Source organism: Ovis canadensis, chromosome 10, assembly GCF_042477335.2.
Source record: "Ovis canadensis isolate MfBH-ARS-UI-01 breed Bighorn chromosome 10, ARS-UI_OviCan_v2, whole genome shotgun sequence".
Lineage (NCBI taxonomy): Eukaryota > Metazoa > Chordata > Mammalia > Artiodactyla > Bovidae > Ovis > Ovis canadensis.
This window is the reverse complement of record NC_091254.1, coordinates 47639894-47654348: the sequence shown is the minus strand read 5'-3', so window position 1 is coordinate 47654348 and position 14455 is coordinate 47639894. Positions and strand designations below refer to the sequence as shown.

The following is a 14455-nucleotide window of genomic DNA, read 5'->3' as shown; positions in this document are numbered from 1 at the left end:
CAGGAGACCTGGGTTCATTCCCTGGGTTGGGAAGATCCCCTGGAGAAGGGAACAGCTACCCACTCCAGTGTTCTGGCCTGGAGAATTCCATGGACTATTTAATCCATGGGGTAGCAAAGAGTTGGGCACGACTGAGTGACTCACTTTCATTTATGGTTTTATAGTAAATCTTGAAATCAGGAAGTATGAGTCCAATAATTCTGTTGTTCTTTTTTCAAGATCATTTTGACTACTTGAACGTTAGGAGAAATTTTTCCATTTCTATTAAAAAAAAAGTTGTTAGAATCTTACCTAACTGCTTTGGTTAGAACATCCAGTAAATCTGTTGAATAGAAGTGGTAAAACCACACAGCTTTGTCTTGTTCCTGATCATAAGAGAGATGTGTTTCACTACAGAGTATGTCGTCAATTGTGGCTTTTTCATAAATGCTCTGTTGAGGAATTTCCCTTCTTGTCTTAGTTTGCTGAGTATTTTTATTATGAAAGGGCATTGGACTTTGTCAAATGATTTTTCTGTGTGAATTTAGGAGATCATTGATACTGTCCTTTCATTCTGTCAATGTGGTGTATTATATTGATTGATTTTTGTATGTTGTACCACCTTTGCGTTCGGGGATAAATCCCATTTGGTGAGGTTGTTGGTGGTAGTTAGTCGCTAAGTTGTTTCCAACTCTTGAGACCCCATGGGCAGGAGCCAGCCAGGATCCTCTGTCCATGGAATTTCCCAGGCAAGAATACTGGAGTGGGTTGCCATATCATTCTCCAGGGGATCTTCCTGACCCAGGGATTGAACCTGGGTCTCCTGCATTGCAGGCAGATTATTTACTGACTGAGCCACAAGCAAAGCCCTTGTTAAGGTTATATAATCCTTTAATTATACTGCTGAATTTGGTTTGTAATATTTTGTCAAGAGTTCTCTTTTTTAGACATAACTTATTCTTTCCTGAGTAATCTGTACTCCTTTTTTTTCTTCTTATTAAGCAGAATTAACCAAAGTAAATATTTGATTGTGTTTTCTTTACCTTTCTTCCTAAGTCTGCATGAGTAGGTGACTTTCAAACCATGTATAGATAGCAGAATGCTGGAAGTGGTAAATATTATTCTTACACCCCTTTCTGTCTTGAGCTTTTCCAACACTTGTAGGACTTGGTACAAGAGTGCAAGTGGAGACTGTGTCTGAGTGTGTGTGTGGAAGTAAGTCACGCTGACGAATAACCAAGCACCTTGATCAGCATACCTGCTCGAAGACCGCAGTGCCTGGTGATGCCCAGAGAGTCTGGGAGCTGTGGATGGTGCATCTGCCCAGCCTTGTGGCTCAGGGTGGTGGTTCAGAGCAGTTCATTTCCCTGGAAGGAAAGACGAGAGGGCAGGAAGAAGCAGTGTGAGGGGAGAGAGAAGCGCATGTTCTCATCACCTGTCTTCCCGAGGTGGGCAGGCTGAGGCTCGTCCTTCCAACCAAGATAATCAGGCACTGCAGTCTTGGTGCACAGTGAACTTCAGCTCGTAGGTCTGTGGAGAGGAGCTGGGCCCTGCTCCCCCGCACAGGCCCTTGGGGGAGCATGAAGTGGGCCCTGGGCTCAGGCCTGGACCATAAGCAACCCTGGCTTCTCCTACAACTTCCATCGTGGGAAGCGGGGCAGAGCAGATTGGGGGTCGGGGAGGGGGCTGTGTGCGTTGCCATAGCAAGTACCACTCAGCAGGTGGTTTAAACAACAGCAGTGTTTTCTCACGGTTCTGGAGGTCAGAAGTCCCAGAGCAAGGTGTCTACCAGGCTGGTTCCTCCGGGGGTGGCCTCCTCTGCTTGTAGGTGAAGGCAGTTTCCTCTCCGTGTCCTCGCTTGGTCATCCCTCTGTGTGTGTGTGTCTTAATCGCCGCTCCTCATAAGGACCCTGTCAGATTGGATTAGGGTTGACCCAACGACTCCATTTGAACTTAACACTAGTTGCTCAGTCGTGTCCAACTCTTTGCAACCCTGTGGACTGTAGGCCGCCAGGCTCTTCTGTCCATGGGATTCTCCAGGCAAGAATGCTAGAGTGGGTAGCTATTCTCTTCTCCTGGGGATCTTCCCAACCCAGGGAGTGAACCCAGATCTCCTGCATTACAGATGTTTTCTTTACCGTCTGAGCCACCAGGGAACCCATTGAACTTAATCAGCTCTTTAAAAGCCCCCTGTCCTAATCCAGCCCCATCCTGGCATCCTGAAGGGTTGGGGCTCCCACAGGCGCAGTCTGGAGGGGCCCAGTCCAGCCATCACAGATAGTGTGGGCAGCTCTGTACACCGTGGTCTCTTGGGGAAAGCCCAGTGACGTCCCCCCAACAGGAGGAAGTCAGGGCACTGTACCACCCCAAGTACCCCTTCCCTTGGTCTGCAGGCATAAAGCCCAGCCATCCTCAGGGGGGACCTCTGTCTCCCCGCAGCAGTGGTGGCCTTGGAGAGGATCATGTCTGGAGAGGCAGGAAGAACTCCTAATCCTTGTATTTTCAAAGAAAATGCACCTTGGTGTTCACCGTGGTTCTAAAGAAGCATCAGGTTCTGCAGAAAGAAACCATTTCCTGCCGGGTCCCCAGGGTACCGGGGGAGGCTCCAGGCCTGGCAGGGATGGAGGGTTTTCATTCACCAGAACCATAGCTCTGGTCCCCTCCTGTGTGAGGCGGGTGGGGCTCCAAGGCGTCCTGCACAGGGAGAGCTGGACATAGGACGGCTTTCAGAGGACCCAGTTCAAGGAGTCGAACAGCAGCAGGTAGCATCTGTGTGAACAGACGGGTGCTGATGAGATGGGGCGTTCTTCTGGATGGGGCAGCTTCTTCCTGGTCTGTTTCATCTTACGACCTGAAGTTGCCCTCCAAGCACCTCCAGGAGGTATCCGCGGGGCTGATGACTGACCATGTGCGCTGTGCCCCCAGGATGAACGAGCGAGACCGGCTGCTAAAGAGGCTGAGCAGGAAGACGCCGCCCACCCTCTTCCGGGGCAGCTCCCTCCAGCAGTCCATGCCACGTGAGTAGCCCCCTGGGGCGGGGGGATGGAGGGAGACCACGGCCAGGCTGGAGCCCCACATGGGGAAGTGGAATTGGTGTACCTGGCCCCAGGCAGGGCCAGCCAGATGGCAGGTAATTCCCTAGGACCCAGTCAAGTGTCTGAATGACATGGTCCATAAATTTAAAACTCAGATGTGGTTAGCCTCCCAGTCAGATTCTTTCTAAGATGGAAGTGATGTTGCCTTTGCCTGGTGCCCCCCAAGGATGGCCTCATGCTCTTGGCAAACTAAGCAATGACAATCATTAGCCCCTGCCTCCCCTGGCCCCGCAAGTGGAGGCTCGGCCTGGTTTCTGCCAAGTGGGGTCCACGGGGATGTGCCAGAGGCCAGGGGAGCGGGAGACATGAGAGTCAGCGGGAATGGAGCTGGGGAGGTAATGGGCTTACCTGCCTCAGGACACCTGGCCAAGCCTCAGGTCAGTGCAGTAACTGATCCAGCACCGCCTGGGGCTCCAGAGCCCAGCCAGGGCCTCTGATCCTTGAGAGGGTGAGTCTGGAGGAGGTGGGGTGGTGGGCTCCCAGGTTCGGGGTCGCACCTTGGAGCCGGGCTGCCTGCAGTCCTATCCCATCTCTGCCCCTCTGTGATCTCAGGTGAGTTAACGCCTCTGTTTCTATAAACCAGGGAGGACATGAGAACATACCTGGGTTACTGGGATGATTCTCTGAGCTTGTGCGTACAGAGTGCCTGGAACAGAGCCTAACAGTAAGGACTCTGATAAATGCTAGGTATTACTTTTCTGCCACTAATTGAGTAAGTTTGAGCCCCTTACATATTTCTTTGAACATCTGTTTTCTCACCTGAGGAGAAAAAATGGAATGATGTCCATCTTACACAGTCTGTTAGGCCACATGATGGTTGGTGCACAGCCCACGAGGAACAGGAGCACTGGCTCCATAAACATGGGGCTTGTGCCGTTTAGCCTCCAACCAGAGAAAGAACAGAGAGGAGAGCAAAGACCACACGAGGACCCATGCAAGAAGCGTCTGGCAACAACTGGAAAGGCTCTTAAAACAACTAAGAATTGTTTTCTGAACTCTCCATATTTTTTTTTTTAAATTTTAAAATCCTTAATTCTTACATGCGTTCCCAAACATGAACCCCCCTCCCACCTCCCTCCCCATAACATCTCTCTGGGTCATCCCCATGCACCAGCCCCAAGCATGCTGTATCCTGCGTCAGACATATTTTGAAGGACATACACACACAAAAAAATTCCAATGAGCAAGTACAAACATATTGAGCAAGCTGCTGAAATCACACCATGTCTTAAAGACAGTCAGCAACTAGTAGTAAGACCCTGATGGACAGCAGGGTGTTCACCCACCCCCAGAGAAGATGATCTTGCATAAGGAGCAGCCTCCGGCCTCAGTGTTCCCAGGGAACCGGGAGCCCAGGTCCCGGAGCACTTGCTCACAGGGACCGCACGTACACCGTGTCCGCAGCCTGAGCTCAGCGTTCCCTGGCTGGTCTGATCTCCTTACCGTCCCCCTGGTCTTTCCACATTCTACTGCTCTGAGGACTCTTCCAGACAGGAAACAGCTACTTTCCCTAAGATGTTATCAGAGCTCAGCATTGAAGGAATGCTACTACTTAAGGGACGTTTTATTCCAAAATAATGAAAAAATGACCCAATTTTATGGACTTCCCCAAATGTTCTACCAGAAGAAGACAAAACAGCTAAGCAGTGCGTCTGCCCTCCCACCTACCCGAACACTGTCCTTGGGTCCCGGCCGCGGCTGAGCGTCTAGAAAGCGGATGCGCCAGCCATCAAGTGTGTTCTCCAGGCCCCCAGCATTCCTTCCCGGCTCTTAGGACTTCCTGGAGATGAATGATGGTGGGAAATGCTAAGAGCCAGAGCTCCCCTCTTCCCTGTTTGAATGCAGATGGCAAGTTACCTGTTCATCTGGCAGGAGCTGTGAGTGATGGGGAATCTTTGTCAGGCTGGGCAAGCGGAGTCTGGCTGGGTGATTACTGTTCTGGTGGTTCTGGTCTAACCCCTCCCAGGCCTGGTTTCCAAGACGAAAATGTTTATCTGAATCACAGAGCACCCTTGTCCCCAGGACCACCATCCTTTCTTTCTTGCAAGTCCACTTAGCCTCAGTTGAGGCTGAGAACCTCCTGGTGGATGCTCCCTGGGAGAGCCGGTGGAGGGGTCTCCAGGAGAATAGCTCTGCTGTCGGACCAGAAGCTTCCCTGGAAACCCTCCCCACCTGCGAGGGGCCGAGCTACCCCACCTGACAGTCCTGTGCCTGTGAGTGGAAACAGGAGCCCGGGAGGGCACTGCAGCTGATTTCCCCAGGTGCAGGCGGGTCTGAACAGAAAACAAGAAATAAAAGACAAGGCTGCAGCCCTGCCCCTGGAACAGGGAGTAGACCACTCCAGATGCTAAGGTCCTCTTCCCTACAGGACATTCCCAGGCAATGTTTACTTGTACATCTCAGCAAGTCCCCTTCACTCCAGCCCATCCACCCCCAGAGAAGACACATTAAAACACAGTTAGCAATTGTTTTGTCTGGGCTGATTGTCAAGTCAGGCTCCTTGGTCCCTGGCCTGGAGTGGAGGCCTCCCCTGGGGATGCCAAGGATAGAAACAGTCTGCCTGCAGGAGAGGGCTCTGTGGCCTGGGCACTGCCAGCCGAGGGCCCTTCCTGGTGCCCGCATGGAAGACTCGTGGTGAAGGCCTCATCCGGTACAGGCCATTTATTTTACAGAAAAGTAAACCCAGGAGACTGAAACCTTAAAGGGCACCAGTTCTGTGGCCAAGCAAGGACTGGCCAGCCCTCCTCACCTGGGGCCTCGGCCCTGGGCTCCAGATCCCCTGTAAAGGTGGGGCGGGGCGACAGCCAGCTTAGGATGGAAAGCCCCGTGGCTGCCTGCCTCCCCAGGTGTGGGAGAAGCACTTACCTACTAAGTGAAGTAGGTCAGACACAGAAAGACAAATATCACAGGATGTCACTTACATGCAGAATCTAAAAAAGGCTACAAATGAACTTGTATAAAACAGAAGCAGAATCACAGCAAATGAACTCATGGCATGGGGGTGGGGGGGAAGGGATAGGACAGGAAACTGGGACTGACGAGTACACACGACTGTATATAAAACAGACAGACAAGAGACCTTACTGTGTAGCTCAGGGAACTCTGCTCAATACTCCCTAATAACCTGAATGGGGAAAGAGCTTAAAGAATACACACACATGTATATTTAAAAGCAGAGACATTACTTTGCCAACAAAGGTCCATCAGGTCAAGGCTATGGTTTTTCCAGTAGTCATGTATGGATGTGAGAGTTGGACTATAAAGAAAGCTGACAACCAAAGAACTGATGCTTTTTAACTGGGAGAAGACTCTTGAGAGCCCCTTGGACAGCAAGGAGATCCAACCAGTCCATCCTAAAGGAGATCATTGGAAGGACTGATATTGAAGCTGAAACTCCAATACTTTGGCCACCTGATGCAAAGAGCTTACTCATTTGAAAAGACTCTGATGCTGGGAAAGATTGAGGGCAGGAGAAGAAGGGGTCAACAGAGGATGAGATGGTTGGATGGCATCACCAACTCAATGGACATGAGTTTGAGTAAACTCCGGGAGTTGGTGATAGGGAGGCCTGGCATGCTGCAGCCCATGGGATAGCAAAGAGGTGGACATGACTGAGCAATTGAACTGAACTGAACATGTGTATAACTAAGTCATTGTGCTGTCCACCCAAAACGCAACGCTATGAATCAACTATACTTCAATATAAAATAAAAATGCAAACAAAAAAGATATGCAGTATGATACACAGGCAAAACTCCTGATTTCTCGTTCTCCTTTAAAGGACATGATGAGATAACAGCACCAGGGATAAGTCATAAACAGGTGTGGATGGGAGGCAGGCCCTGGCCTGGGCTGTCTTTTGCTCAGAAGGTCTTATCTGGCTGTGGGGAGTTTCCAGACCTCTGACCCAGGAGGGTCGGTGAGCAGAGAGGGCGTCTTGCAAATGTCCCTCCAGTGGGAATGGCTGGTTAGGAGGGACTGTCCTGCCTCGAGCTGGGAATGCAAACTCTGTCCCAAAAACACAGGACAGAGCTGCAGGGGAATGTGGGCCCTGCCTGGGCTTGGCTCCCAGCTCTGCCACCTTGTGCCTCAGTTTCCCCACCTGTGACATGGGAAGAACTCTCACCTGTCTCCTAGGGCTGTCAAGAGGAGGAAGCAAGCCATGTGTGCTTAGCATAATACATACAACAGTGCCCGAGACACAGAGCATTTAATAATTGTCTGCTGTCGTCATCATTGGAACTGGGACCTCCTTGGGGATCCAGTGGTTAGGAACTCCAGGCTGTCAATGCCAAGGGCCCAGGTTCGATCCCTGGGTGAGGAACTAAAATCTCACAAGCTTTGTGGCCCCCCCCCCCAAAAAAAAAATCATTATTGGTACTGGTTGTAAAATCTAGTCTTTATGTAGTCACTGGGCCAATCATTAAACTCAACTTTATCTAGTGATCTTTTGCTTTATTTAGACGAAAACACACACTCACTGTAATTTATTGCCGGTCCAGATCCGTGCGACATCAGCCAGGCAGGCTCCCAGCACCACGTGCGCTCTGCCAGCCTTTCCTGTTAGTGCGTTTAGGGCTGCATGAATTACTGACTGGGCTGCGGCTCAGGGCGCATTGGAATGTTTCCCGCACAGGACGACTTGCCTTTCCCCTTGATGGGTGGTGGGAAAGTGCAGCCACGGCCCAGTGACCCACAGATGATGCCTCACAGGCTGCGCTAAATGGGAGGCCACCCCTCTGAGCCCTGCCCAGTCGTGTCAGCACCGACCCCTTCACGGGGGTCACAGGTCCCTGGACCCCCATCCAAGGCTACAGAGCCGCAGTGTCACCCCCCAGAGCGGCTGCTCTGGACGCTCCTCCTCACTGGCCCCTGTGCTCCTCTTGCAGATGGGTACGCCTTCTCCCAGGAGGAACATGGAGCCGTGACTCAGGAGGAAATCGTGCGCGCCTACGACACCACGAAGCAGAAATCCAGGAAGAAGTAGGACGCTGCCTCCCGCCGGAGCGCGAGGAGAGACTCATGGCAGCAGCCAAAACACCGCAACACGTCCTGTGGCCTTAGCCCGTTCCTTCGCTCTGCGCCCTGGCGACCCTGGAGCTGGACCGCCAGGGTGCCCCACGCCCTCCCTGCTCGTCCGCCATGCTCGGCCCGACTCTTGTTTAAGCGTTCAGCTGTGCGCTGTGAGGTGTGAAATTAAAACCATTATGTTTCCCCAGTATTTACACATCCGTCCGGGTGGCTCTGAGAAAACAGGGACGGGCTTTCGTGCTGCGTGAGGAGCCCAGCTGGGGGGTCGGATACCCGCAGGTTTGTTCCGCAGGCTGCACGGAACCTTCCCTCGAGGTGGACAGCCCACTGGCTTTGATGTCCCATGTGTTGGTTTGAAGTTGGCATCATCATCGTGATTGCAATGAAGTCATAAACATAGGTATCTGGGTGGTAAACCTGAGAAGAACTTTTGGAACTTCAGTCATGGTCTCGGCAGGGCAGACCCGCCGGGGTCCGCACAGTCTCCTGCCCCCTCCTGCCCGGTGCCTCCCGGCCGGGCGCCCAAACAACAGTCCTGCTGCATGGTTGGCCCTGCGCTTGGTGCATGGCAGCTGCAGGCACCGGCTCCGATCCTCACCCTCCCTCCTCCCCCAGATTCAGAAACGGATGCAAGAAAGCCCCCTTCTTCTCTATCTAAAGAAACAGCAATTTGCATATATTCCAAGTGTTTATCTTCCTCTTTCTGGTGGCAAGGAGGCCTGTGGGTCAGGGTGATGTGGACTTGCTGGAGCCCTGCCTGCCCTGCTCAGGCTTGCAAACCTCATTTTCTGGCCCCCAGACCCCTGGACCTTGACACCTGCTTAAATTAGAACCCACACTCATTCTCTTGGGAGTTCAGAGCACATTTTGGATTTCAAGTCAATTTACAGCATGTCTCCGCAGCAAAGGAACACACCGGTCGCTTCAGACTCTGGGAGGTTAAATAGCCCAGTGAGGGTCCCTGAGGGTGCTGAGGACTCTGGGAGGATAAATAGCCCAGTGAGGGTCCCTGAGGATGCCGAGGAAGACAGCCACTGCAGGGGAGCGGCGGCAGAGACACCAAAGGAGGATGCTTTTCCTGCAAATCTCAGTAGAATTCTGAAATCAAGCCCGAAGCCCAGACAGTGGTCATGATCAGCCTACAGTGTCCACAGGCCTGCAGTTTTAATTGAAAAGAGCTCCAGACGTTTCAAGCAAGCAGCTTTTCTTACCTGGACAGATTTTCCTTCCTATCCAGCCCATGTCAGATGCAAGCAGCTGTCTGAACAGGAGTGTCCCTGATTCCAACACGGGGGGGGGTGGGGGATGGGGGGTGGGTGGCCACGTGTTTGTCCAAGTTCTGAACAGGACAAAACCCAGGTGCCTTCGGGAGGGAAGGCACCACCTGGAACCAGCCTGGAGGCATGTCCCCTGCTTGCAGCTTTGTTGCCAAACCAGCTATTTGGATGGTGTAACATCAATACTTCTGGGCAGCTGTTGCTGGTTAAAAGGACACAGTTCTCCTGGGGAGGGCCATGCTAAATTACGAAATAAAACAATGGGGCATTTTGCTTCCTTGCCTTCTTTTCGGAGCATCCGGGTCTGATTGGGCATTGAGATCATTTAGGGTATGATCTGCCTGGCTTACAGAAAATGAGAGGTGATGAGAGCCCAGAGAGGGCTCCGGGGCAAGCAGAACAGCACAGCAAACAGGCAAGGTTAGGAAAATTGCTCCTCCTCCCTCCCCAAGGTCTGAGGCATTTTAAACACTAGGGCAACCAGCGAGAGGGGGGCGTTGAGGACCCTTGAGCAGGAATCACAACAAAATACGTGCCTGTAATTAACACACAAAGCCAGACAGATGCCCCACCTTCACATACAGAAGGAAGACATCCTAAGTACAGAGGAGAAATGAACCTTTGGATTGAGCTGCGCTAGGCACCCGGGACGATTTGGTTTCATCTGGGAACTAAGCGTGGTTGGAAAAGGGAATTCAAACTCAATTCTATTGTCAAACACTTGGCTGGCTCTTGAACTTGAAGCCTTCCGAATCAGATTTGTGAATTACAGCGTGTGCTTGTTTAGGGCTTTATGATTTTAATTTTTCACATTGAAATACAGTTCCAAGTTTTCTGAGATTGAAGTATATTTTCCAGCTCTCTTGAGAAGGAGACTAAACAGCCTTTGCAGTCATGAAAGATGCACAGAGAAGGAAGCACTAGAGAGATGCCTTTCTATTTATTCTCTCCCACGGTTAAGCTATCTTGTAGCCAAATGACTAAACTGGGTGTCCGGGAGGAGCAGCTGTCACTATGAGATGCATGACATTCAGCTGGGGCGACTCGGGCTGTGTTGTTTGTCCTATCTTTAAATTGAGGTCAGAGTGTCACACACAAGCCCTCCTCTGAGAGCAGGGTGGGCCGACTAAGCCGCTCGCTGTCAGCTCCGTGGAGATGCCACCTGGGACTTGTCACTCTGCCACACGGAATCTGACACAGGCTGGCAGGTCGGCACTGCAGGGCCTGAAATTCGATTGGGCTAAAATGGCAGATCCCCCTTGAGCCCAGCGCTGGGCTTGTCTGGTACCCAGGCTGCTGATGCTCATTTGACCCTTTGCTCAGTGCCAGCTGCCTCTGCAGGTGGAAGAGAGCAGCCTCCCCAGCTCTCAGCTCTGCACTGGTGAGCATGGGTGGGTGCCTGAACTCTTGAGAGGAGAAGATGAAAGAGCAGAAGAAATCAGCCATTTCTTCTGAGGTGTTGAGATTAGCCTGTGATCACCAGTCTGGGGGCTTTGTCATAATTTTGGGATGTCACTGATGGCTCTAGTCTGTCTCTAGGCAGAATATTCCAGACTTCTTGACCAGTGTTACAGTCTCCCATCTCCCAACACACACACACACACACACACACACACACACACACACACACCACCACCACCACCACCACCACCACCACCACCACGGCCACCGCCACCGCCACCGCCACCGCCCCCCACCCCCGTGCTTTGAAGAAGATGCTATGCCTTGTGAGACCACAGCTGAGAGCTCAGCTGGTCTTTGCTTTCCCCTGACAAAGCTTTAGTCTTGCTGTAGGAAGCTGGCAGTGACAATCTATATTCACTTGTCCAGAAACCATGAATCATGAAAAAGTGAGTATAAGTAACTAATGTCTGAAAATGCATATGGACATAATATTATCGACTATACAGTTGAATGTTCTTTAAAGAAAGCTGTAGTCTATCATCTCATTGTTATAACAATGACCCTTTATCTTTTTGAGCCATAAAGAAGAGAATTTTCTATCATAGTCCCACTCCTAGAGATTTACATCCTGGACCACAGGTTGAATAGAATGTTTTCAAAGCTCTGCTCTAAGATAAGGTGGTCTTTAGTCTTGAACATGTGAAAGAACTACACATGTTTCAGCCAGGGCTTGAATTACTGCCCAGGGTCACTGTCCCCAAGTAATTCAAGTGTGATTTAGGCTCAGCATTTGAAATGTAGCCTTTATCTCCTGGGAGCCATAAAGAATTTTAACAGGGAAACTGGTTAAGCAGAGCCTGAAATAATGTCGCAAAGAAGAGAGTTTATCAGGTCAAGTTAAAGGATGCCACCACCACCCCCCCCATCATATTCCTTAAACAGTTTCTTCATACAGATGCTTAAATTAGAAAATATATGAGTGATGGAGACAGTGAAAATAAAGCGTCCCTTCCAAAAAGATAGAGCCATACAGCAGAGGCTTTATGGCTTTAAAAGTCTATTCTTGGTCTCTGTAAGTCTTGGGGGGAAATTATTTTGCCTCCTATTAGCCATCTTTCCATCTTGAAGAACTAAGAGGACAGTTAGAAGATTTTCCAGTGGGCCTTAGAGGTCAGGACCTGAGATCCCACGTGATGACAAATTAACAAGTGTCCCCAAAAGGAAGAGACCCATGATGCTCGACGTGTCGGACTCGTCACTGAGTTCTCTTGCATCCTCCAGTGCCCAGCAGCACATGCCTCCACTCTCTTTTACAAGAGCTTCATTTAATGCCAGACCTCCAGCTCCGGCTGTTTTAAAGGGCTTCTGGTTTGTTGGGTCTCAGTGAGGTACGTGGGAATCCTTTCAGCGGGAAGAAAGCCCTGGGAGCCCACATCAGCTCCACGTGGCTGGAACCATGAAACAAGCGGCAGTGGAGGAGGAGCACGTGCCCCCATGTCCCCACACCACGTAGAACCCATACCTGTCACCCAGTAGAGCCCCTCTGCCCCCCTGACTGGGGGTGGGGGGTGGGGGGGCAGGAAGGAGACAAGGGAGCGATTCTTCTGACACCCAGGCCGGCTCGTTTTCAAGTGACAATCTCTCACCTAAGTTGCCTTAGTGATATCTACTCCCAGGCATCAGACCAAGAAAAACACACTCCCGAGATTAGCCCATCGGCATTTCTCCTGACCTGGCCACAGAAAGGAGACCTGTGCATTTTAAAAGCCAGGAACAAAGTGTCAGGTGGCTTTGATTTATGACGAAAGAGGAAGAAGCAAGTGGAAAGACTGGCGCTACCCAAATAACCCTGCCCGGGGAAACCCAGGGTCAAGAGAGCCTTCTCAAGAGCCTCTCACAGGCCAGCCTGACATTGTGGAGAAAGGGCCAGCAGGAGGGGGGCCGCCTGAGGGTCAGGATGTGAACCCACTTCCTTCCGAGGGACTGGAGCCGGCCGGGGTCCTGAGATGGCTGGGCATGCAGCTACAGGCAGAGCAGGAGACGCCAGGTACAGAACAGAAAGACAACCTGCCCTGTCTCAGGGCCTCCCCCCTCCCCACAGGGGAATGCGTTCGCAGTTTTCCATTAATAACGTCAACCCAAGTCCAGTCGCTCTTACTCCACCTGCCCTCTCCCGGGTGGCTGAGCTGGGAGGTGTGTTGGGCTGCCCGCCCAACCCCCAACCCCTGGGGCCTGCAGCCCCGACAGGTCACCCTTCCAGCTGCAGTCTGAACCTGCCACCCTGCAGTGTCTCCTTCACTTGGGCAAAGCCACGTGTTCTCCTTTCTGTTGTCACGTCTGTGCTGCCACCGCTGAGATGGTGTTTGGCTGGGAGATTTCATCTGGTTATGCAGAGGGAAGGGGGTGTGGGGAGGGGGCAGCTCGCTTAATTGGCTCCCAGCAGAGTGGGCAGCTCTTCTCTGGAGTATAGGGGTCCTGTCCTCCCCCTCTAGAAGTCTTACTATCGTCCTCATGTCCTATTAACGTCCTCTGGTTGTTAAATTACAGCAGTCTTTATCAGAACAGGGGAGCCAGGGGTTCCTCATGGAGTGAATACAAATGAAGGGCATTTACTGGTATTTTGGGGAGGGGGGGTTGGAAAATGTAGTGATACGTGGCTTTGATCAATCCTGTTGACTGGTGTATGTCTGCACAAACTTGTTTCAAATAAATCTTTTGTTAAAGTAAATGATTGGACCTGGCTGTATTTGTGAATTTCTTTCCCACTAATAAGCAGCTCCTGCCATAGGGACTTTGGCCTATTACACAGAGGTTTTGTCAGCAGCTACAGACTACACACACCCACACACACCCACACACACGCATGCTCTGCCTCCTGAGCTGACAGCCTGGAATCACTGTGAACGGCGGGCGGGCAGGGTGATCTGAATTGCAGATGAGCGGGAGGCCAGGCCCCCTTTATGAGAAGCGGGTCTGAGAGGCCTCCCTGAGCCGGACTGACCAGGCAAAGGGGCAAACTGTGCACAGAAGGACTTCTCTCTCAATTACTTCATTCCCTTTGGTTCATCCCAGTTCCCTTGCAAACTGAGATGTGGGAAGTTCAGATTCTGTTGTCAAGTGTGAAGTCATGACACTGTCCTGAAAGAGAGGCCAAACACGGCATCCGGAGAGGGACCGCTTTGGCATAATGATGACTTTGAGCTGAAGGCGTCTGTGAAACAGCAGGTGCGGGAAGGGCTCCCTGCCCCCGCTTTCCACCGACAGCTAGGCCCCAGCATCCCCGTGAGAAAGGGGCCCTCCCTCCCTGCACCAGGAAGAGAAGGACGTTCTTGCCACCAGAAATGGGTGTGGAGGCAGTCATAGGCATGGACAAACCATCTTCTGAAATAACCCTGATCCTCCACGAGTTCCCCCCTCTAAATTTCCTGCTCACGTCCCACAATCTCTCTTTCTGTAAAACAATAGATGAGCTGCTGGGGTCTTGATTTTCCTCCTGAAGACTCTGATGTACACATAAAAATGTTAAAGAAATGTGTGTGCTCTTCTCCTGTCTCATGTCAATGAACCTGACCAACCACAGAACCAGGAGGGCAGAAGGAAAGGTTTCCTTCCTGACATTATTTTCAAGAGCATCACGAGACAGCTCATGTCTCTGCAGGCACAACGAGT

The 14455-nt window shown here is 51.5% G+C and overlaps 1 protein-coding gene across 1 annotated transcript in view; it reads left to right on the top strand.

Annotated features, from left to right (window-relative positions):
• Positions 1-13514, top strand: part of LOC138446887 (phospholipid-transporting ATPase IB) — a 480129-nt gene extending 466615 nt beyond the window's left edge. The window contains exons 36-37 of the mRNA XM_069602276.1: positions 2905-2996; positions 7964-13514. Coding sequence (XP_069458377.1) covers positions 2905-2996; positions 7964-8061 — 190 coding nt within the window. The 3' untranslated portion in view covers positions 8062-13514. The remainder of the gene's footprint in view (positions 1-2904; positions 2997-7963) is intronic.
• Positions 13515-14455: the final 941 nt, after the last annotated feature.